This window comes from Microcebus murinus, chromosome 2 (assembly GCF_040939455.1).
Source record: "Microcebus murinus isolate Inina chromosome 2, M.murinus_Inina_mat1.0, whole genome shotgun sequence".
NCBI lineage: Eukaryota > Metazoa > Chordata > Mammalia > Primates > Cheirogaleidae > Microcebus > Microcebus murinus.
Window position 1 is genome coordinate 33,915,619 of NC_134105.1, and position 21,007 is coordinate 33,936,625.

Below are 21,007 nucleotides of genomic sequence, written 5' to 3' on the forward strand. Positions count from 1 at the left end.
TGTTATGCCCAGTCACATTCGCTAAATGGTGGCTATTGCCAGAAAAAGTTGGATCTTTTTATATTCATTGAAAGCGTATATTCTTTTGCTCCCTAAGTTCTTACAACCACCAGGCTGCATGCAGGGTCCACCCACCGGTGATGTTGCCGTGAGGGGCTTGGCTGGGTTGGAGCTAAGCACTCTTGCAGGGCCCACATCTTGGTCTGAGGCAGACATGGGGGTTTTGTTCCCTCTGTCTGTGGTTGGGTGACCAAGGCTCCTAATTTCTTGGGATTGTCTCAGTTTTAGCACTGAAAATTCCTTGTCCTTGGAGCACTGAAATTTCAGTCCTGGGAAAACTGGGATGGTTGGTCACCCTATCAAGGCAGCTGGTCAGGGAAGATGAAGAAGGTGTCAAACCTGGCAGAAGAAGCTGGGATTCCCATAATTCTTCCCAGTTTGCTGGATGTATATACCAGGCTGGGCACCACTCAGCCCTCCCTCCCCTCCCCTCCCCTCCCCCCTTCCCCTCCCTGCCCCCTCCCCTTCCCTCCCCCCTTCCTTAAGAACTGGTTAAACTAAGGCCAAGGGTGACACCTAGAGATTTCATGAAAAACTGCAGTCTGGGAATCACCCACTTGGACCATAAGGCCTTAGCTGGTTCATTAATAAATATTTATTGAGCTCTCAAGTGCCAACCCTTGTGTTAGGCTCTGGGCATAAGTCTCCAGGGTCTTTGGAGGTATCCTCAGGAGTGAAATGTATGCAGAGACCTAGTGGTTGAGAAACTGTTAGCCAGATCAAGGCAGTAGGGAAAGTATTCCAGGCAAGAGAGAACAGCAAAGACAAATGCTCTGAGTGGGAAGGAACATGAAACTTTCAAGAAACTCATTACAGTATGGGGAAGGGAGATAGTGGTGACAAAAAAAGCTGGAGAGTTTGTCAGTGCCTAATAAGCTATGAGAAAAGTTTCTGTCTTTACCCTAAGAGTGATCAGAACTTATCACAGGATTTTTAAAAGCAGGACAGTAACAAAATTAGGTCTTCGTTTCTCAAAGCTAACTCTGGCTGCAGCATGGAAGATCAATTTAAGGAGTAGCAAGCCTAAAGCCAGAGAGGCAGTTAGGTATTTGCAGTGTCCAGGTAGTATAGACAATAGTGACCTGGATTTAGGTGGTGACAAGGGGAGAAAGAGATGTGATAGTTTGAGAGATATTATGGAAATAGAATGGGCAGGGCCATGGTGAGTGACTGGAGGAAAGGGTTGAGGGATAGGGAAGTCATTCAAAAATGATCTGCAGGTTGCTAGTAAGGACCACTGGGAGGGCAGTGGCACAGCTGCTGACATGGGAACACAAGAAGAGGGAGGACAGTGTTGGTCATAATGGATTTGAGGTGCCTTTGGGACATCCAAGTCAAGATAGCAAATAAGCAGTTGAATAAAGGTTAGGAAGGGGCCGGGCGCTGTGGCTCACGCCTGTAATCCTAGCTCTTGGGAGGCCGAGGCGGGCGGATTGCTCAAGGTCAGGAGTTCAAAACCAGCCTGAGCAAGAGCGAGACCCCATCTACTATAAATAGAAAGAAATTAATTGGCCAACTGATATATATATAAAAAATTAGCCGGGCATGGTGGCACATGCCTGTAGTCCCAGCTACCCGGGAGGCTGAGGCAGAAGGATCACTCGAGCCCAGGAGTTTGAGGTTGCTGTGAGCTAGGCTGACGCCACGGCACTCACTCTAGCCTGGGCAACAAAGCGAGACTCTGTCTCAAAAAAAAAAAAAAAAAAAAGGTTAGGAAGGGAGACTTCGCTTATGTACCATCTGCACATAGATGGTAACCAAAGTCCTAAGCAGCACCAACACTTAAAAGTGAGCAGAAGAGGGCTAACAAGGCAGAAGAAAACCAGGTGAGTATGACATTATGAAAGCAGGGACAAGAACGTTTCAGAAAGGAGAGAGTGGTCAACTGTGCAAGGTCTTTTTGAAAGGCAATGAGATGAGATCTGAAAATTATCCGTTGGACAATGAGAAGATCATTGGTGACCTTAGAGCCCTTTAAGGTAGAGTGATGGAGAGAAAACAAATTATAATGAATTGTGCTGAGGCAGGAGAATTGCGTAAGGCCAGAAGTTCGAGACCAACCTGAGCAATATTGCAAGATACCATCTCTACAGCCCGGGCCATGGAGTGAGACTCTATCTCTTAAAAAAAAAAATAGAATGAGCTGTAGATAAGTAGGAGGTGGAGAGGTGAAGAGGAAGGGAGTATAAGTAACTTGAATAAATTTGGCTAACCTAGCACAAGTCACCAGTGGGAGTATAAATAGGAATAACAATAAATTTAAAATACACGTAGCCTTTACCCCAACAATTCTACTTCCAAGAAATTAGTCTACAAATGTACTTCACATGTACACAAAGACCCACAGAGAGGATGTCTACTGAGGCATTTAATTATTTGTTTTTCCTTTTTTATTTATTTTTTGAGAAAGTCTCACTCTGTAGCCCTGGGTAGAATGCAGTGGCATCATCATAGCTCACTGCAACCTCGAACTCCTGGGCTCAAGCAATCCTCCTGCTGCAGCTCTCCAAGCAGCCATAACTACAGAAGTGTGCCACCACACCGGGCTTATTTTTCTATTTTTAGTAGAGACAGGGTCACTCTTGATCAGGCTGGTCTTGAACTCCTGACCTCAATCAATCCTCCCACCTCAGCCTCCCAGAGTACTAGGATTACAGTTGTGAGCCATTGCGCCTGGCCTATTGAGGCATTTTATAAACAGCTAAAATGTAATACAGCAGCTAAAATGTTCCTTAGTAGGAACATTTTAACACCATTAAATTAACTGTAACATATCCATACAACAGGCTATTACAGAGCCATTAAAATGATCATGGTAGATTTATATATAATGAAATGGAAATATATCCAAGACTGGATGCATTAAGAAAAAAGGACAGCCATATATAAGTTTGTATAAATGCATAGAAAATGCTAAAAAAAAAAAAAGATACATGAGAAACTCTTCATAATGGTTAGTTACTTCTGCAGGATGGTCAGGGTAAGGGGAACTTTACTTTCCATTTTATATTTTTTAGTACATTTTGATTTTTATTTTGAGCATGTACAATGAAGTTTATATAATGTGTATATCTTTAAAAACTAATTTTTGGAAGTTTGGCTACAAAGGGGAGGAGAAAGATAACAGTTGTAGAGTTAAGCAGAATAGAGGGAGAGATTGCTCTCTCTGAAAGAGAGAGTGTTTTCACATCTGGTGGCAGTAAATTGAAGTAAATACCAACAGATAGTCCCTACTACCCTTCTATTTCTAGCTAGGGCCCCCAGAGACCTGGAGAAGACCCTGCCCTGGGGCTATTGAGTTGAAAACTCATCTCTTCCCCAAGAATCTCCCAGTCTAGGGAAGGATTTGGTGACTGACAATTGCCAATGAAGCCTCTGGGCTTTCTCATAAGCTGTGAAAAGCACAGCTTATGAGAACACTTCGCTCCATGCCTACGTTCCAGGCATAAACACACCCTTGTCAATTCCTACTGGACCTTCTGGTCTCAGTTGAAAAGTCCCTTCCCCTGGGAAGCCTTCCCTAGTCCTCCAGACAATATTCCAAGCAACAGCCTCCTCACTGGCCTCCCTAATCTGCCCTTGCTCCCCTCCAACTTATTATCAACACAGCAGCCAGTAGAGATTCAGTAGAAATGTGGAGGCCAAGCTTGTCACCTCTCTGCTCGAAACCCTCCCAATGACTTCCTATCTCAGTCACAGTAAAAGCAAAAGTCCTAAAGTGTTGCAAGATTTATCTTATGGCGACTACTGTCCCCACTCCCTATCTTCCTCCAGCTGCACTGGCCTTTTGATCTAACACACCAGCCCCATTTCTGTCTCAGGGCTTTTACACTTGCTCCTCTACTGGGAAAGAACCCTCTCCCCCAGAGAGCCATCTGGCTGCTCCCTCACCTCCCGACACAGGCTACCACAACCTCGAGGGCAGTACGCTAAGTGAAGTAAGCCAGTCATAAAAAAGACGAATACTGTATGATTCCACTTACATAAGCTTCCTAAAGTAGTCAAAATCATAGAGACAGAAAATAGACTGGTAGTTGGCTGGGGCCAGGGAAAAATGGAAAAGTATTGTTTAATGGGTACACAGTTTTACTCTAGTTGGAGAAAATGAAAAGAGTTTTGTAGATGGACATTGGTAATGGTTGCACAGCAATAGGAATGTACTTAATACCACTGAACTCTACACTTAGAAACAGTTAATATGGCAAATATTATGTATATTTTGACATAATGAGAATGTTGGGTTTTTTATTTCAAAATATTAAGGGGGTACAAATGTTATTGGTTACATGGATCGCTTTTGTAATGCCTGAGACACAGCAATAAGTGTGCCCACCGCCCAAATAGTGTTCAATGTACTCTATAAAAATGTTTTTAATGTCACCTTTTCTATGAGGTTTTTTGGGCCACCCGTTATCAAACGTCACTCTCCCCAGAAGCCGAGAAGGGGACGGAGGCGTTTGCGGGAGAAGCAGCCGCCTGTCCCGACCGGCGCGGGCTTCCGGGGCCGCCTCCGCCGGAAGGGGGCGGGGCGGAGGCTGGGAGAGGCGACAGAGGGGAGGGGACAGGGTCCGGATTTCGGAGCGAGGGGAGCGTTCCTCCGTCGCCCGCCGGGCCTAGGCCGAGAGCTGCTGCGGGCACGCGGACCCACGACTTCGGCTCCCCGGCCCTCCGCCAGCCGCCGCCACCCCTGCTGACCGGCGCTGTGGAGGCGGGAGCGGCGGGAGGCCTCCGGCGTAACCACCACCCTGCGCCTTGGCGCCGCGCGCCCTCCCGTGGCGTCCTCCGGTTCCCTTCCGTCTCGACCTGCGCGCCTGCCCTCAGCACCCGTAGCCCCAGCAGAGCAGTCGTGGCCAGGCTTGGAGAACCCATTTTGCGAAAGTTCTGCAGGGTCCTGACTGTAAGGGAACCGTGGGTCACGGCCCGGACGCCAGCAGAGCTGCTGGAAGTGGAGTCTAGCCGGGACAGAGACCAACATCCTCGAGCACTTCTACCCCTAGCCCGCGTCTTCAGAGACCAGACTGTGCCCTGGGTCAAAGTTAAGGACACCATGCCCAGCCAAAATCGCCCTTTTCTATCAGACAGCCCCCATTTGGCCTCCAGAAACCTTGCCCTCTCCCTTGGGAGTAGGTGGGAAGTAAAGGGCCAGGGGTCCTGTTTTCTAAGCCCTGTCCTCCATGGCATCCTTCCCCCTTTTGCCAACAGATGAGGCTTCCTGACAAAGGACTCTCTTGCCATGCCTTGGAGCATGGCATTCATCCCACATGCCTCCCCAACAATATGCTCCATTGAAGCTCTGAGAGTTTCGCTCACATTCTCACTGAATTTTTGCTTGTCTTTTGCCATTCTTGGATGCCCTTCCTTAACCCTTCAAGCGCTACCCAGCTCAAGTCCCAGAAGACTTCTAATTTCCTGGATTTAGTCATCTCACACAATTCTGGATCCCAGGGCTGGAAACACCCCTAGAAAACTCCTCTGGTTCTTCAAGTCAGGAAGCTGCAAAGAGCAAGGAGGGCCTTAGGTCTAGTGCTAAGAGGGTGGGGAGGAGGAAGGAAGACACCTGTGCAATGGTTCTTTCAGGTCTTGAACCATCAGATGTTTTCTCCAAATCTGGTCTGGGACAAGAGAGTAAAAAATGTTGAAAAGCCGGGTGTGGCACCTGCCTGTAGTCCCAGCTACTTGGGAGGCTGAGGCAGGAGATCCCTTGAGCTCAGGAGTTTGAGACCAACCTGGGCAACATAGCAAGACCACATCTCCTAAATAATAAGAAGAAAAAGATGCTGAGAGAAGTATTGAAGAAAGAGATAGGGCTGAGAGATTTGCCAGAATGAAAGGAGAAACATCTAAGAGCTATATAGATGACCCATTTTCCTATAACATCAATTTTTCTGGGTCATTATGGGGAGGGAGTGGAAAATCTATAACTTAAAACATTTTATTTTACTTTATTTTATTGAGATAGAGTCTTGCTAGAGTACAGTGGTATCATCATAGCTCACTGCAACCTCAAAATCCTGGGCTCAAGCAACGTTTAAATATATTTTTTTAAAACTTTGAAAAGAACATTAAGATTCAGAGGCAAACTCCAGAATTGCAAAGAAAAAAAAATGAAACTGCTAAGAAATTCCGTGCTTTTGTAGGGAGAACTCGGACGCCTCCCCCAAATGAGTGAGAGCCCAGAGCCTGGCACCGAGTGAAGGCAGCTATTGTGGTCTCCTGGTCTGGGGAAAGGAGGCTTAGTGCCCAAGGTTGTGACCCAGCCTGAGGCCCTGAGAAGGAGCAGCCCGGCGTCCCCGCCGTACCCTCTGCGACTCGGCCTGGCGAGAGGGTGGGGAGTGTCAAAGGCGGAGTCGGGGGCTCCGCCCCTTTTCTCCCGCTCAGCCTGAGCTCCGGCTCCGCGCGGTTCTCACTACTCGCCGCTCAGCCCCAGCAGTCGTCGGGCAGCTCCGACTGGGGCGGCGCAGCCGGAAGAACCGCGAATCTCAAGGGGTCGACCGGCGACTTCTCCCTGGAAAAGAGCGAGAAACGCGCTCTACGGGAAGAATTGGACTCCACCGGCCTCCGATGACCAGCCTGGGACTGAGAGCACTGGAGTCCCGACCCACAAGTGAGCGTCCCCAGGAGGACAGGTCGAGGTCGCCATCCCATGCGCCATGGCCGCGCCCGCCCGCCGTCTGTGCCACATCGCCTTCCACGTGCCCGCCGGGCAGCCCCTTGCCCGGGACCTGCAGCGTCTCTTCGGCTTCCAGCCCTTGGCGGCGCGGGAGGCGGACGGCTGGCGGCAGCTGGCCCTGCGAAGCGGCGACGCTGTTTTTTTGGTAAACGAGGGCGAGGGACCGGGGGAGCCGCTGTACTGCCTGGACCCGCGGCACGCGGTGCCGAGCGCCACGAACCTGTGCCTCGACGTGGCGGACGCTGGTGCTGCCGCCAGGGCGCTGGCTGCGCGGGGCTGCCGCGTTCCGGTGCCCCCTGTTAGTGTGCAGGACGCGCGGGGCGCCGCCACCTATGCCGTGGTCAGCTCGCCCGCCGGCAATCTCAGCCTGACCTTGCTGGAGCGCGCCGACTACCGCGGGACCTTCCTTCCAGGCTTTGAGCCCGTATCCTCCGCGCCGGGCCCCGGCTGGGTCAGCCACGTGGACCATCTGACCTTGGCCTGCACCCCCGGCAGCTCCCCCACACTTTTGCGCTGGTTCCACGACTGCCTGGGCTTTTGCCACTTGCCGCTGAGCCCAGGTGAGGATCCGGAGCTGGGCCTCGAGGTGGCAGCAGAGTCTGGGCGCGGGGGGCTGCGGCTTACAGCACTGCAGACCCCACCAGGCAGCCTTGTTCCCACCCTCGTGCTGGCTGAGTCCCTGCCGGGGGCCGCCAGAGGACAGGACCAGGTGGAGCAGTTCCTGGCTCGGCACAGGGGGCCAGGCCTGCAGCACGTAGGGCTATATACGCCCAACATCATGGAGGCCACCGAGGGGGTGGTAGGGGCCGGGGGCCAGCTGCTGACTCCCCCTGAGGCATACTACCAGCAACCAGGCAAAGAGAGACAGATCTTAGAGGCAGGGCGGGAGCCTAGCCTTCTGGCCCGACAAGGAATCTTGCTAGATGGTGATAAAGGCAAGTTTCTGCTTCAGGTCTTCACCAAGTCCCTTTTTGCTGAGGACACCTTCTTCCTGGAGCTGATTCAGAGGCAGGGGGCCACAGGCTTTGGCCAGGGCAACATCAGGGCCCTGTGGCAGTCCGTGCAGGAGCAAGCTGCCAGAAGCCAGGAAGCCTGAGGAGTGTCACAGCCACTAGTCCTGAAGCTCTGGGCCAGCACAGGGCCTGCTGAAGCCAAGAACACCTGCAGGAGGCGGAGCTAGTGGAAGGCTTTCCCCCGGGCTAGGTGTGACCTCCTTCCCTTCAGTAACTGCCAGAAGTTGAGTCTCTTCCTGATTCCCTCCCAAAGGGGGAATTTAAAAAAAAAAACTATAGACCATTTCTTATACAACTTATATCCAATACATATACACAATATAAGGAATAAAAGAATTTCACAATCAGGAAATAGAATGTAACCAATACTTTTGAGGCCTCCTTGGATCCCATTTCCTTCCCACTCACCCCCCCTCCAAATTCTAAGATTATGAACCCTTTTTCTGTATTGTTTCACTACATATGTATCCCTAAAAAAATGATTTCACATTCGAAGCAGGAATTTAAGAAAGCACAAATCCTCCCCTAGGGAGCAACCACTGCAGATGGGGAGAGGCTGAGTCAGGACTGAGCTTCCAGCCACCTGCTCTAGGGTGAACACCACTACTCCAATCAGAGCTGGCCTGAAACCTAGACAGAGAGTGTTGGGTGTCAGCCACTGGCAGGTGCTCCCTTCAGCTGCCTTTACTCTCTTTCCTGGGGGTGGGGGAAGAGATCACTCTGGAAAGAACATTCCCCCGCCATCTGCCAAGGACTGGTTGGGAGCTCAGCTGGTGGAAGTCAGGACCAAGCGGGACTTCACTACTTTCTGGGTCCCTCAGAGGTAAGGAGTGAGGGAGCTAGGGAGAAGGTAGAAAGCTCTCCAAAATGACTATAAAAATAAGCACTTTATTTAAACAGCAGGATTCTTAGGTGGTGGGGTCTTCCAGAGGCGTCACTCGGCTACACTGTTGGGATGGGTGCATCAGTGGACACGAGGGGCTGAAAGAAACTATCCAGGACTTGCTGGCCCCGGCTGGTCTTTTTCCGGCCAGATGGAATGGACACCTGGGACCTTTTGGAACCCTGTGCAGAACAGAGGAGGGGGCACAGGGAATCCTCTCCTTCCCCCACTACCCCTACTCTGCTTATCTAACTCAGGTTCTATCCTGGAATGTTGTTGAGCTTTTAATCTGCCACCAGTATCTGCCCTTCAATCAACTCTCCAAAAGGCTGCCCCAGGGAATCTTCCTAAAATGCAAATCTGACTCCCTTGGTCTGATGTGGTCTGGTGTTTACGCCCTGACTTGAGCTGGGCAGGCCCTCCTGACCTCCCCAGATGACCAACTACTCGCAGCTCCTTGAGCACTGCAGACTGTACTGTGCCCCACCTTTGCTTATACCGCTCTTAGGCCTGGCAAGAACATCCTTACTGCTGATTCCTCTCCTAAACCTGGAGAAAACAAATCATTTCTGGGACCCAGATTACCAGCTGCTTCCTCCAAACAGCCCTTCCTGATTCTTGCCTCCCAGATAGAACTGATGGCTCTGCTCCTCATATCCTACAAAACCTAGGACACACATTTCATACACCTGTGACACTGGACTGTCACTCATCAATTTCCTCCTGTCTCCCTTACCCTGCATCCCACACTGCAAGGTCCCCAGGTCAAGAACTATTCTTCTACCCCTAGTGAAGCCTGAAGTGGAGAATATTCACCCAAATGTGCATTAGTTAACTGATTGAAAACTGTGGACTTAGGCCTGGGGAGGGATGGTTGGGTGAGGACAGACTCACCTTGCATGTCCCTGGCTGTTGGCCCTCATACACACGGAACACCTAGCCAGGAAGAGGGGGAGAAGACAAGGCTGGCACCTTCTCTAAAAGAGCCAGCCCCGTGTTCTGCCCTCAACTTCATGCCCCAGCACTTGTTTAAAATATGCTTTTTTTGTCCTGTTTACACAGTAATAGGCTCATGTAGAACATACAGGAAAGCACCAAAGACAACAAAGGTAGTGCCTTTTTCATGGCAGTGGAGACGGCTGCAGTGTGAAATTCCTCCCTCGTCAGCCAGCGTGCGCCAGGTGGTGTGGTGGTCACTGGGCTCTGCCCCTCCAGGGTCAGACCGTATACTTGATATGTCAGCTTGATGTGAGAGAAGATGTGGACCACCTGGAGGGAGGGGCCAAGAGGCTTAAATAGCCTGTGGATATGGCCTCAAAAGCCATCATTCCTGGCCCCTCCACTGCTCACTCACCTCCCCAAGGTGCCGGAGGTGGGCGGCTGGGAGGGGCCCAGCCCAACTCTGCAGTTCCTGCAGCAGGGCCTCATACTGATTCTTCTCTGAGGGCTCCAAGGTCACAGATGGGAACTCCCACAGTCCTGCCAGCAGACCTGAGAGGGAAGACAACAAGGCAGTGCTGAGGGGCTGCTTACTCCCTCAGACCTCCCTTGCTGCACGTGCCTCTGCCCTCCAGGTACCTGACTTGGGCCTCTGTACCAGCAGAATTCGGGCACCCCCAAGAGCCCTGGGCTGCTCCAGAACACAGGTAGCCGAGCATTCCTCCCTGGGGGGCCTGCGGCTGGCCTTTCGGGGAAAGTTGGCCACTCCGAGGGTCCGGTCCCAGGGCTCTGTGGTGGGCAGGCACAGCTGGCACTGTCCAGTGGTGGGAGCTGGGAACAGAGACCCCCGAGCTCCATTCAGGCCAAGAGGGCTTAGGTGCCAAGCCCAGAGAGCAGGCCTTGGCCCAGCTCTGCAGAACCTTATTCGGGTTATAGGAAGAACTGGGATGAGGTTTCCACAGGCAGCTCCCTGACAGGGCCAGGAAGAGCTAGGGCAGGAGCTAGGGCTGGTGCTCACCGCACTCCTCTACGTCAGGACTGCCCAGCAGGCTCCGTGAGGCTGAGAGCTGCTCCCGCTCTACCTGAGAGGCATAAAGTGGGTGTCATAGGGCAAGGGTCACTCCCTAGGACCCCTCCCTGCTCCTTCCCCAGTGGGCTCACTCTCTGGTGTGCCCGGCACAGGCTCTGCACAGGACACTGGGTGCAATGTGGGCGCTGCGGGGTACACAGTGTGGCCCCCAGCTCCATGGCTGCTTGGTTGAAGTCCCCTGGCCGGGCTGGGTCCACCAACTGCTGGGCTAAACTCCTATAAGTAGGGATCATCACTGTGAACCAAAGCCCCTTGGGAGACACCCCTTCTAACCTCCCCTGTTATACAAGATCGTACCAGAGCTGCTGGGAGATAACGGTGTTGCCGGGATCAGCACCAATGGCTCGAACACGGCACAGCACCCGTACCACATTCCCATCCACCACACCGGTTGCCTGGCACAGAGGAGCCCGGGCGTCACCCTGGGCTGACAGGAAGGAGGCTGAGCATGCACAAAGTGGAGGTGGGCTATGGACTCACCTGGCCAAAGGCAATGGAAGCAATGGCCCCAGCTGTGTACCGTCCCACGCCAGGCAGGAGCCGCTGCAGAGTCTCTGCTGTACGTGGCATGTGACCCCCTAGCTCCTCTACCACCTGGTTAGGGTGGGAAGACTCAAGTTTATGAGACACCAAGGTCCCTAGACTCCTACCCTCCTGCCACCTCCTTACCTTCTGAGCTCCCTCCCGCAGTCGCCGGCCTCGAGAATAGTAGCCCAGGCCGGCCCAGAGCTGGTTCACCTCCTGTGGATGATGTCGGGGGTCAAAGAGATCACTGGTCAGTCCCTCGGTTATCCCCATTCCTCCACCTTAGGTGGTTCTCACCTCCAGGGAAGCACTGGCCAGGTCCTGCAGTGTAGGCCACTTCTACAACCCCAAGGTAGGCAAAAAGAGATAAGGTCAAAGGTGATAGTGGTGGAGAAGCCTCTACACTCACCCCAAAGTACAGGTTCTCATCTGGGTCTGACCCATGACCCTCTCCCTCCTCCCTTGGAGTCACCTGCATCCATCGGGTATAGTAGTTGATCACCGTGGCAACCTGGGTCTGCTGCAGCATGACCTCTGAGACCCACACTGGGGGAGAGGGGTTGGCATGAGGGCACTGCTGACCTGCCTTGCTCCTATCCCGCAGGCCCCAGACCTGAGGGCTTCAAAGCAAAGTGGCCCTGCTCTCAGGAGAAGTACTGACCAGCGTATGCCCGCCTGTCCAGGTCCACCTCATCCTCCGCCTGTTAATGCAACCCCAGATGGGGAGTTAGTGTGGAGGGGGCTGGGTGCCAGCCTCCCCCACCACTGTCCCTCGCCTGCCTACCCGTCTTCTCCAGGGTAGGTCCCGCTTCTCTCGGTCGTACCAACTCAGCAGTTTCCCCCGGAAGGCCGTGACTTCAGCTGTATCTCTGAATAGATGGTACGGGGAGATGGAGGCCTGCAATACCACCTCTTCAGGCTGCCTGGCCAGACCTGCTGAGACCTCAGGACACTCAGGAATCTTCCCAGCACGGCCTGTATGCCAGGGGCCCAGCACACAGCAGCTGTGGCAGTGTGTTCCTGCTTAGGGCTTCCCCCACCCTTGCTTAAGCTCTGGAGCTGCAGTCAGACCAGAGTTGTGTGTAGCCATGGCCAAGTTTCTGGCCTTAATTTTCTCAGGGTGGTACCGTTGGCTCTCTTGTCTCTGGGCCATAATGAAATCCTAATAGTTTCAGCCAGGCATAATGTATACTTCTGTAGGGCCTTCCTATTTCCAAAATACTTCCAGGATCATAAACTCATTTGATCCCACAAAAACCACATGAGGGAAGAAATGCAGACGACTGCTCTATTTTACTGGTAAGAAAACAGTGATGTAGAGCAATTATCCCAAAGTTGCACAGCAACATAGTCAGAATTAGACCTTTAATTAATCTCTTAATGTCTTCATACATATCATATTCCCTTCCTAGCCTAAATCTGCCCCTTTTTGTGGCCAATGAAACCAGCCCCCAGGGCCTTGTGCCAGGACTGAGCTCTTCACCATCAGGGTCAGAAGGCTTGGCCTGGCTGCTGCCGAGAGCACGTTTCTTCCTTCCCTCCTGGCTGGCTGCCTGCTTCCTGTGACCACTTCCCACAGCTGCTCGCGGTTTCCTCATGGCCTGGAACAGAGAGAACCAGCTAAAATAGTTAGTCTCAATGAGGCTGAATCTTGAGGCCCTGCAGAGGTGGTAGCCACCTCCCTCCCTATACCATTCATATGGTGTCTAGCTTTTCTCAAGCACTCTCTAGGTGCTCATGGGTTTCCTCTTGCTGTGACACCGAGGTACGACCAGTATGGCTGAGCAAGTGGCCTTAGGAGGACCCCAACATAAGTAAAGCCCTGGAGACATGCAAAGAACAAGAGGCCAGGGCTGGGCCAAAGCCTCCTATTTGGGAGCACTTGTGTCCAGGATGCGTATTGTGACTGTGCTTGTGGACAGGGGCTGTGTAGGTATATCTGGGAGCATGGGGCAGGGGATAGGTGTCTCTGTTTAGAGATATCAGCATGGGCCGGGCGCGGTGGCTCACGCCTGTAATCCTAGCACTCTGGGAGGCCGAGGCGGGCGGATTGCTCGAGGTCAGGAGTTCAAAACCAGCCTAAGCAAGATTGAGACCCCGTCTCTACTAAAAATAGAAAGAAATTAGTTGGCCAACTAAAAATATATAGAAAAAATTAACCAGGCACAGTGGTGCATGCCTGTAGTCCCAGCTACTGGGGAGGCTGAGGCAGAAGGATTGCTTGAGCCCAGGAATTTGAGGTTGCTATGAGCTAGGCTGACGCCACGGCACTCTAGCCCAGGCAATAGAGTGAGACTCTGTCTCAAAAAAGAAAAAAAAAGAAAAAGATATTAGCATGGTTATACTGAAACAGCCTTTAGCAATCATCTAGTCCAAAATCTTCATTTTATAGAATGGAAAAAAGTCAAGGATCAGAGAGGGGAAAAGATATGCCTGAGAACAGATAGCCAATCAGTGGAAGACTAGAGATGAGTTATTTTTATTCCTAATCTTTTCCTGATCTAATAAATCATAGCTGGCCATCCATTAGTAATGAGAAAATGCAACTGGTTGATCTTTACTTCTCCCGGACTGTTCTTCTGGCTATGCTTTCTCTAGTAGCCAACAGCACTTAGTGAATGCTCCCTCTACCAGACCCCATGAAGTGCTTTACTTTAGCTCTCACCAAGGTATACACTAGAATCACCTCCACTTTAGTTATGAGGAAACTTCAGCTTGTAGAGGTTAAGTAACCTGTTCTTTCAAATCCAGTGCCTGCACTCTTACACTCTGCTATACTGCAGTCTCTACTAAGCCTCTGTTTCAAACTTGAAAACTTTGACTTCACTGCCTCATTATCATCAAAAACGCTTGCTTCCTGCTTGAGAGAGAGAAAAAAAAATGATACAAAGCACAATCAGCAAAGAAAAAAAACCTGAATGTACAAACCTACCCCCATTTGCACTGTCCTAACCTCCTCCTCAAGGTCTTATTCCTCCAGTCCCTTCTAACACCACCCCCTCCACAGCCAAACTCACTCATTTCCATATTTTATTCTACAGTCCACTCTCCAAAGAGCAAAGCAACCTTCCAGACATGATCATGTCACTTCCTTCCTTAAAACCTTTAATGGCTTCCCATTAAATCCTTGAAAAAATATTTATGGAGTACCTACTATGTGCCAACCAGATTTAGGTAATAAGAATGCTTCAGTAAATAAAACATTAAGGCCAGGTGTGATGGCTCATGCCTGTAATCCTAGCACTCTGGGAGGCCGAGGTAGAATTACTTGAGCTCAGGAGTTCAAGACCAGCCTGAACAAGAGGAAGACCCCATCTCTACTAAAAATAGAAAGAAATTAATTGGCCAACTAAAATATACAGAAAAAATTAGCTGAGCATGGTGACACATGCCTGTAGTCCCAGCTATTCTGGAGGCTGAGGCAGCAGGATCGCTTGAGCCCAGGAGTTTGAGGTTGCTTTGAGATAGGCTGATGCCACGGTACTCTAGCCTAGGCAACAGAGTGAAACTGTCTCAAAAAAATAAAATAAAAATAAAAACGTTAAAGATTCCTGCCCCATGAAGCTTATATTCCAATGGGGACAGATGAGAAATAATGCATATAAGTTATATATGATATTTTTTTTTTTTTTTGAGACAGAGTCTCGCTTTGTTGCCCAGGCTAGAGTGAGTGCCGTGGCGTCAGCCTAGCTCACAGCAACCTCAAACTCCTGGGCTCAAGCAATCCTTCTGCCTCAGCCTCCCGAGTAGCTGGGACTACAGACATGTGCCACCATGCCCGGATAATTTTTTCTATATATTTTAGTTGGCCAATTAATTTCTTTCTATTTTGAGTAGAGACAGGGTCTCTCTCTTGCTCAGCCTGGTTTCGAACTCCTGACCTCGAGCAATCCGCCTGCCTTGGCCTCCCAGACTACTAGGATTACAGGCATGAGCCACTGCACCAGGCCTATATATGATAAGTGATAAATATTAGCATAAAAAGGGAAAGCAGAGCAAGTAAAGGGGACAGAGTGCCAAGGTGGGTGGTAGAATGTTGCAATTTTATTTTGTCTTTTGGAGGTTTTTTTGAGACAGAGCCTTGCTGTGTTGCCCAGGCTAGAGTGCTGTAGTGTCAGCCTACCTCATAGCAACCTCAAATTCCTGGGCTCAAGCGATCCTCCTGCCTCAGCCTCCAGAGTAGCTAGGATTACAAGCGCATGCTACCACATCTGACTGGGTTTTTCTATTTTTAGTAGAGATGAGGTCTCGCTCTTGCTCAGACTGGTCTTGAACTTTTGAGCTTAAGTGATCCTCACCCCCCTCAGCCTTCCAGAGTACTAGGATTACGGAGTGAGCTACCACACCCAACTGGAGTGTTGTAATTTTAAAGAATGTGGTTCTGGCAGGCCTTATTAAACTGTTATATGACCAATGACTTAAAGTATATGGATACCAGCCGGGTGTGGTGGCTCACGCCTGTAATTCTAGCACTCTGGGAGGCTGAGGTGGGAGGATCGCTCAAGGTCAGGAGTTTGAAACCAGCCTGAGCAAGAGAGAGACCCTGTCTCTACTAAAAATAGAAAGAAATTAATTGGCCAACTAAAAATTAGCCAGGCATGGTGGCACATGCCTGTAGTCCCAGCTACTCGGGAGGCTGAGGCAGTAGGATCGCTGAGCCCAGGAGATTGAGGTTGCTGTGAGCCAGGCTGACGCCATGGCACTCTAGCCTGGGCAACAAAGTGAGACTCTGTCTCAAAAATAAATAAATAAATAAAAATAAAGCATATGGATATCTATGGGAAAGGCATTCTAAAAAGAAATGAGTGCAAAGGCCCTAAGGAGGGTGCCTGGTATGTTATACATAATAAATAATAAGAAGGCCAATGTGGTTAGAATGGAATGAGGTGGGGGCAAGTATATGATGGTGTGGGAGGTAATCTCTTTTCTACAGAGATGGGGGTAGGGTCACAAAGTATTTTATAAGCTACAGGAGGGCTTCCGTTGCCACACCCTTGCTCTTAGAATAGGAGCTAATCCTCTCACTATAGCCTTGAGTATCCAAGGTCAGGGCCCCACCCACCTCATCCCTTTTCACTATGCTCTAGAGCCATGGTCGCCTGAATTTAATGGCTTCAGTTGCCCAAGTGTCTGTCCAACTTGGGCTTCATGCAATCCATTTCCTTTGCTTGGACATCTCTTCTACACTTGACCTAACGTCTAATCATTTTTCAGGTCTATTCTTAAATGTTCAAATCAGGTCCTCCAGTCTTACCCTCTCATGTACTTCACCAGTGTAGCTCTTATTCCAATTGTAATTTCACATGTATTTGTGACTCTTTTGGTCAGTGTCCACTTCCCCCACTTGACTGTAAAAAACTACATGAGTGCAAGGACTGAGTCTCTTCTGTTGACTGTTGTCCCCAGAGCCAGTACCAGGTAACCTATACATAATAAATTCTTGTTAAATGAATTAAGGGTAATGGAATGGCAGATAGTCGAAGGAGATTTTCCCTCTTTAAGGATGGGAGAAATGCAAGCAGTTCTGGATAATAATAAAAAGGACTCAGTAAGAAGAAAAAAGTTGAAGATGAACTAGAAACAGTGAATAACCAAGGAGAAAGCGTTAGTTAGGACCAAGAGGGGATGAAAACCAGAATGCTTGGGAGGGACTGGTCTCCAGTAAGAACAAAGCTCTTGAGTCATGTTCTATCACCCTCTATGTCAATTATACCACCTACCTGCTTTACAGTTTGTCCCTTCTCCGTCATCCCTACTGCCAGAGTTTCAATTCAAGTCCACATTATCACTTGCTTGGATTATTCCAAAAGCTTCCCTGACAGCCGGTAGCTCTACCTTTTCTGCAGCTTTGTCCTGTACCCTGAGCTCCGCCTTTCACTGAGCTCTCCATCCTCTCTCTCGGGATTTGCCCACGGCCAGAACATCCTTCCTCCCCCCACACGCCCCTCTCCTGGCCTAACTCCTAGGCGTGCTCTAAGGTCAAGTTCAGGCAGTGCCACCTGCCCCACCCGACCCCCGGGCCGCGCGGATGAAGACAGCATGACACCGAAGCCCCACGTTCCCGCCCGGAGGTCCTGGAAGAAGACATTACCTCCCGAGCCTCCTCCCGCGCCCGGCTCCGACGCAGCGCAAGGGGCGTGGCTCCGGGCGGCGAGCCGGGCGCACCAGCCCATAGGCTCTTAGCGCGCGCCGGGAGGACTCCCCGCGCCAGCCCGCGGAGGGCGAGACCCGCCCCATCCCCTACTGCCGGAGCCGCGCCAGGAGACGAAGCGGAAGTCCCGCGTACCCACAGGCGACACAGGCTGGAGACGCGCGGCGTCATGGCCGCCGACAGTGACGATGGCGCAGCTTCAGCTCCAGCAGCTTCCGACGGTGAGCGCCTTCCCAGTGTCGCCTTAAACGCCGATGCGCTCCAGGGGACGGGGAGGCCTCGGGTTCACAGTTGTAGAGACAGACCTCGAGCTCAGAGGACTAGCTCCTTCCGCCTGGAGCAGCCAGCCACGAGCCGACTACGAGTCCCCGTGTGCACTACAGCGCGGTGGGCGAAAGCCCCAAGTGTTGGGAACATAGTCAGGGCTGGTGGCATGTCGGGAGATGTAGTCTGGAGCTCATAACTTAGTAGATGTGATTCAGTTCAGTGGAGCAGGTCCACGGGAAATATGACGTATTTGGGAGGTCTGGTGTGGGGCATTGTTTATCTGGCTCTGGGGAATACTGGGAGCAGTCACTGTGGCTGCTGGGAACAGAAGTATGGATCTTTGTGGTTATATTAAGGGAGCTGAAATCCTCAAGCCGTGAAAAATATTTTCTTGCAGCACGTGGGAAAAACGAACCTCAAAGGTCATCTAGTCCAACTTTCTCCCCTTTACAGATTGTGACACTAAAGGGGAAGTAATTTCCCCAGGCTCACATAGGCCACTGGAAGACCCAGGCTTCCTCTCCCCAAATTTGGGGTACTGTCCTCCCGAAAACACATGGAATACAAAAGCTGCTAATGGAAACTGCCCCCGCCCCCCATGGCCTAGCTTGGTGTCTGTTTCTGCGGCCTGGGTCCTTGGGTGAGCATGAACATCCATCACCTTCCTTACTGTTAGGTGGTGTCAGCAAAAGCACAAAATCTGGGGAAGAGCTAGTCCAGGTTCCTGTGGTGGATGTGCAAAGCAACAACTTCAAGGAGATGTGGCCATCCCTCCTGCTAGCCATAAAGACAGCTAACTTCGTGGCTGTGGACACGGTGAGGGTTGGGAAACAGGGAGGGCAGGAGGTTATGGAGGGGCTGGTGCTGGGGGCCTGTCACCACTTCCCATTACCCACCTATAGGAGCTGAGTGGGCTTGGGGACAGGAAGAGTTTGCTGAACCAGTAAGTATAAGCCCTGTTCTTTTTAGTCTCAGACCTCAACTCTGGAGGGGGTGGAGGGTCACAATCCTGGGTGGTTTGGGTCATTCACCAGGCTAACTCCCAGCCACAGCCACCACCAAATCCAACCCCAAGGTGCATCGAGGAACGTTACAAGGCTGTGTGTCATGCTGCCAGGACCCGTTCTGTCCTCTCCCTAGGCCTTGCTTGCTTCAAGCAGCAGCTAGACAAGGTATGGGCTGATCTCACCCCCATCCCAGGTCTGTAGCTGGTGGGAGGAGGGTTGAGATCCTGGGGAACATCAGCTATGAGGTTTTTTCTCCCAAATCTTGATATAACAGATCCTCTTTCTCTCCCAGGGTAAACATTCCTACCTGGCTCAAGTGTTTAATCTCACCCTGTTGTGCATGGAGGAGTATGTCATAGAACCAAAGTCTGTGCAGTTCCTGGTACAGCATGGCTTCGACTTCAACCAGCAGTATGCCCAGGGCATCCCCTACCATAAGGGCAATGACAAGGTAGGCTTCCAGCCTCAAGCGTGCCCCTTTTGTGACTTCATTTCTTCCTATACTAGGCTGGATGCCTGGGGAGAATCTGCTTAGGGAGTATGAGGAATCACTAGTGACAGGGCTGAGGAAACAAGACTGATAGGAGGGTGGGTAGCATTGGGTTAGGTAGAGAGGGAGAACTTTCCAGGTGGGGAAGCCTGGGATAAGTATCCTACAGAAGAGGCTTCCTGGGGGACTGTGTCCTTCCTAGTAACCCCTTTACTTCCACCTAGGGTGATGAGAGCCAGAGCCTGTCAGTACGGACGCTTTTCCTGGAGCTGATCCGGGCCCGCCGGCCCCTAGTGCTACACAATGGCCTTATAGACTTGGTGTTCCTGTACCAGAACTTCTATGCACACCTCCCAGATAATCTGGGAACCTTCACCGCTGACCTGTGTGAGATGTTCCCAGGAGGCATTTATGATACCAAATATGCTGCTGAATTTCATGCCCGCTTCGTAGCCTCCTACTTAGAATATGCCTTCCGGAAATGGTGAGGAAATGCCTGAGGGAAAAGGTGGGGCCTGATATGTGCCTAGTTCATTCACTTAAGATATTTATTGAGCTCCTACCATGTGCCAGGCACTGTTTTAGGTGCTGAGGATTCAGCAGTGAACAAAACAGACAAAAAACCCAGCTCTCATGGAGCTTACATGCTATTGGACCAATACCCTTTGCGCTGTTGCAGTGAACGGGAAAATGGCAAGCAGCGGGCAGCTGGCAGCCCACACCTTACCCTGGAGTTCTGCAGCTATCCGTCTAGCATGAAGGCCCATATTGACTACCGCTGCTGTATGCCCCCTGCAGCCCACCGTCCTCATTCCACCAGTGTCTGTGACAATTTCTCGGTGAGAACACCTGCCTATTTCCTGGGGGAGGGGAGGTTCTAATGCCTGGAACCCCTTTCTAAACCTTTTTCCCATCTCTAGGCTTATGGCTGGTGTCCCCTGGGACCACAGTGTCCTCAGTCCCATGATATTGACCTTATCATTGATACTGATGAGGCTGTGCTGGAGGACAAGCGGCGACGGCGACGGCGTAGGGAAAAACGGAGGAGGGCTTTGTTGAACCTGCCTGGGACACAGACCTCTGGCGGAGCTAAGGATGGTCCTCCCAGGAAGCAGGTCTGTGGGGATAGCCTCAAGGTTGAAGAAAAAGAGCAAAAGGTGGCTGATGATGAAACTAAGAACCTGTCTTGCTCTGAGCAAGGTCACAGAAGTGATACGGAGCTGGGCCTTAAGGCACCAAGTCCTGAAAAAGCTGACATGGATACCTCAGAAGTGCCAGGGAGTCAAGCCGGTCCTAACCCAATGCCTGGGGATGGATTGCATCGGGCTGGTTTTGATGCCTTTATGACAGGTTATGTGATGGCCTATGTGGGAGTGAACCAGGGACCTGAGCCCTGCAGCTCTGGAACCTGGCTTCCTGAATGCCACAACAAGGTGTATCTGAGTGGCAAAGCTGTACCCCTCACAGTGGCCAAGAGCCAGTTCTCCCGTTCCTCCAAAGCCCACAACCAGAAGATGAAGCTGGCTTGGGGAGAAGCTGACGTAACTTCTACCTAGCACTTGGGGCCCAGGAAGAGCAGCTGAGGGTAAAACAGAGGTATTTGGGTCCCTTTAGCCTGTAAATGTCATACTCTACTACTGAGTTTGGGGGAGAGGGCATGATCCTGGCAAAGATACCGCTGCATTGATCTGGACATTCTCCTTTACCCCAGAGGCTGAGGTACAAGGGCACATGAAGGTTGACCAGCACCTGTAATACCAACTTTATTTATTTTTAAATCTGAAAGTGTTTTGGGAAAGTTTTACAAAAAAAAAAAATCAACAGAAACAAGTTATGAAAATATTTGACCAGCTTCATCTTTGGTTATTTCTTATTGCGGCTCTATAAGGACAGACTGTTCCCAAAGCTCCAG

General features: G+C 51.0%; 3 protein-coding genes across 10 annotated transcripts; 2 read left to right on the forward strand and 1 right to left on the reverse strand.

Moving 5' to 3' along the window:
• Positions 1-6,427: 6,427 nt before the first annotated feature.
• MUTYH (mutY DNA glycosylase) lies at positions 6,428-17,603 on the reverse strand. 8 transcript variants are annotated; one of them, XM_012775992.3, is made up of 16 exons: positions 17,272-17,502; positions 12,664-12,781; positions 11,965-12,155; positions 11,842-11,881; positions 11,653-11,726; positions 11,478-11,519; positions 11,325-11,396; positions 11,136-11,249; positions 10,953-11,050; positions 10,727-10,871; positions 10,584-10,647; positions 10,205-10,396; positions 9,981-10,117; positions 9,743-9,895; positions 9,521-9,562; positions 6,428-6,565 (listed from the first exon to the last, which is right to left on the reverse strand). In XM_012775992.3, exons 1-16 carry the CDS (start codon positions 17,500-17,502, stop codon positions 6,467-6,469), a joined length of 1,812 nt encoding a protein of 603 aa, XP_012631446.1. In that variant the 3' UTR covers positions 6,428-6,466. The 8 variants fall into 8 exon arrangements, with proteins under 8 accessions (XP_012631446.1, XP_075853845.1, XP_012631450.1 ...); XM_075997730.1 differs by lacking the exon at positions 6,428-6,565 and adding an exon at positions 8,612-8,808 and having other exon boundaries at positions 11,965-12,113; positions 17,471-17,603; XM_012775996.3 differs by lacking the exon at positions 6,428-6,565 and adding an exon at positions 8,612-8,808 and having other exon boundaries at positions 17,471-17,603.
• Positions 6,561-8,487, forward strand: HPDL (4-hydroxyphenylpyruvate dioxygenase like). The gene has a single exon (XM_012776004.3). The coding sequence runs from the start codon at positions 6,711-6,713 to the stop codon at positions 7,824-7,826; it is 1,116 nt and encodes a 371-aa protein (XP_012631458.2). The 5' UTR covers positions 6,561-6,710; the 3' UTR covers positions 7,827-8,487.
• TOE1 (target of EGR1, exonuclease) lies at positions 17,425-20,937 on the forward strand. Its single transcript, XM_012776002.3, has 8 exons — positions 17,425-17,552; positions 18,275-18,414; positions 18,501-18,541; positions 18,674-18,770; positions 18,898-19,056; positions 19,320-19,579; positions 19,775-19,934; positions 20,016-20,937. Exons 1-8 carry the CDS (start codon positions 17,501-17,503, stop codon positions 20,649-20,651), a joined length of 1,545 nt encoding a protein of 514 aa, XP_012631456.1. The 5' UTR covers positions 17,425-17,500; the 3' UTR covers positions 20,652-20,937.
• The last annotated feature ends 70 nt before the right edge of the window (positions 20,938-21,007 follow it).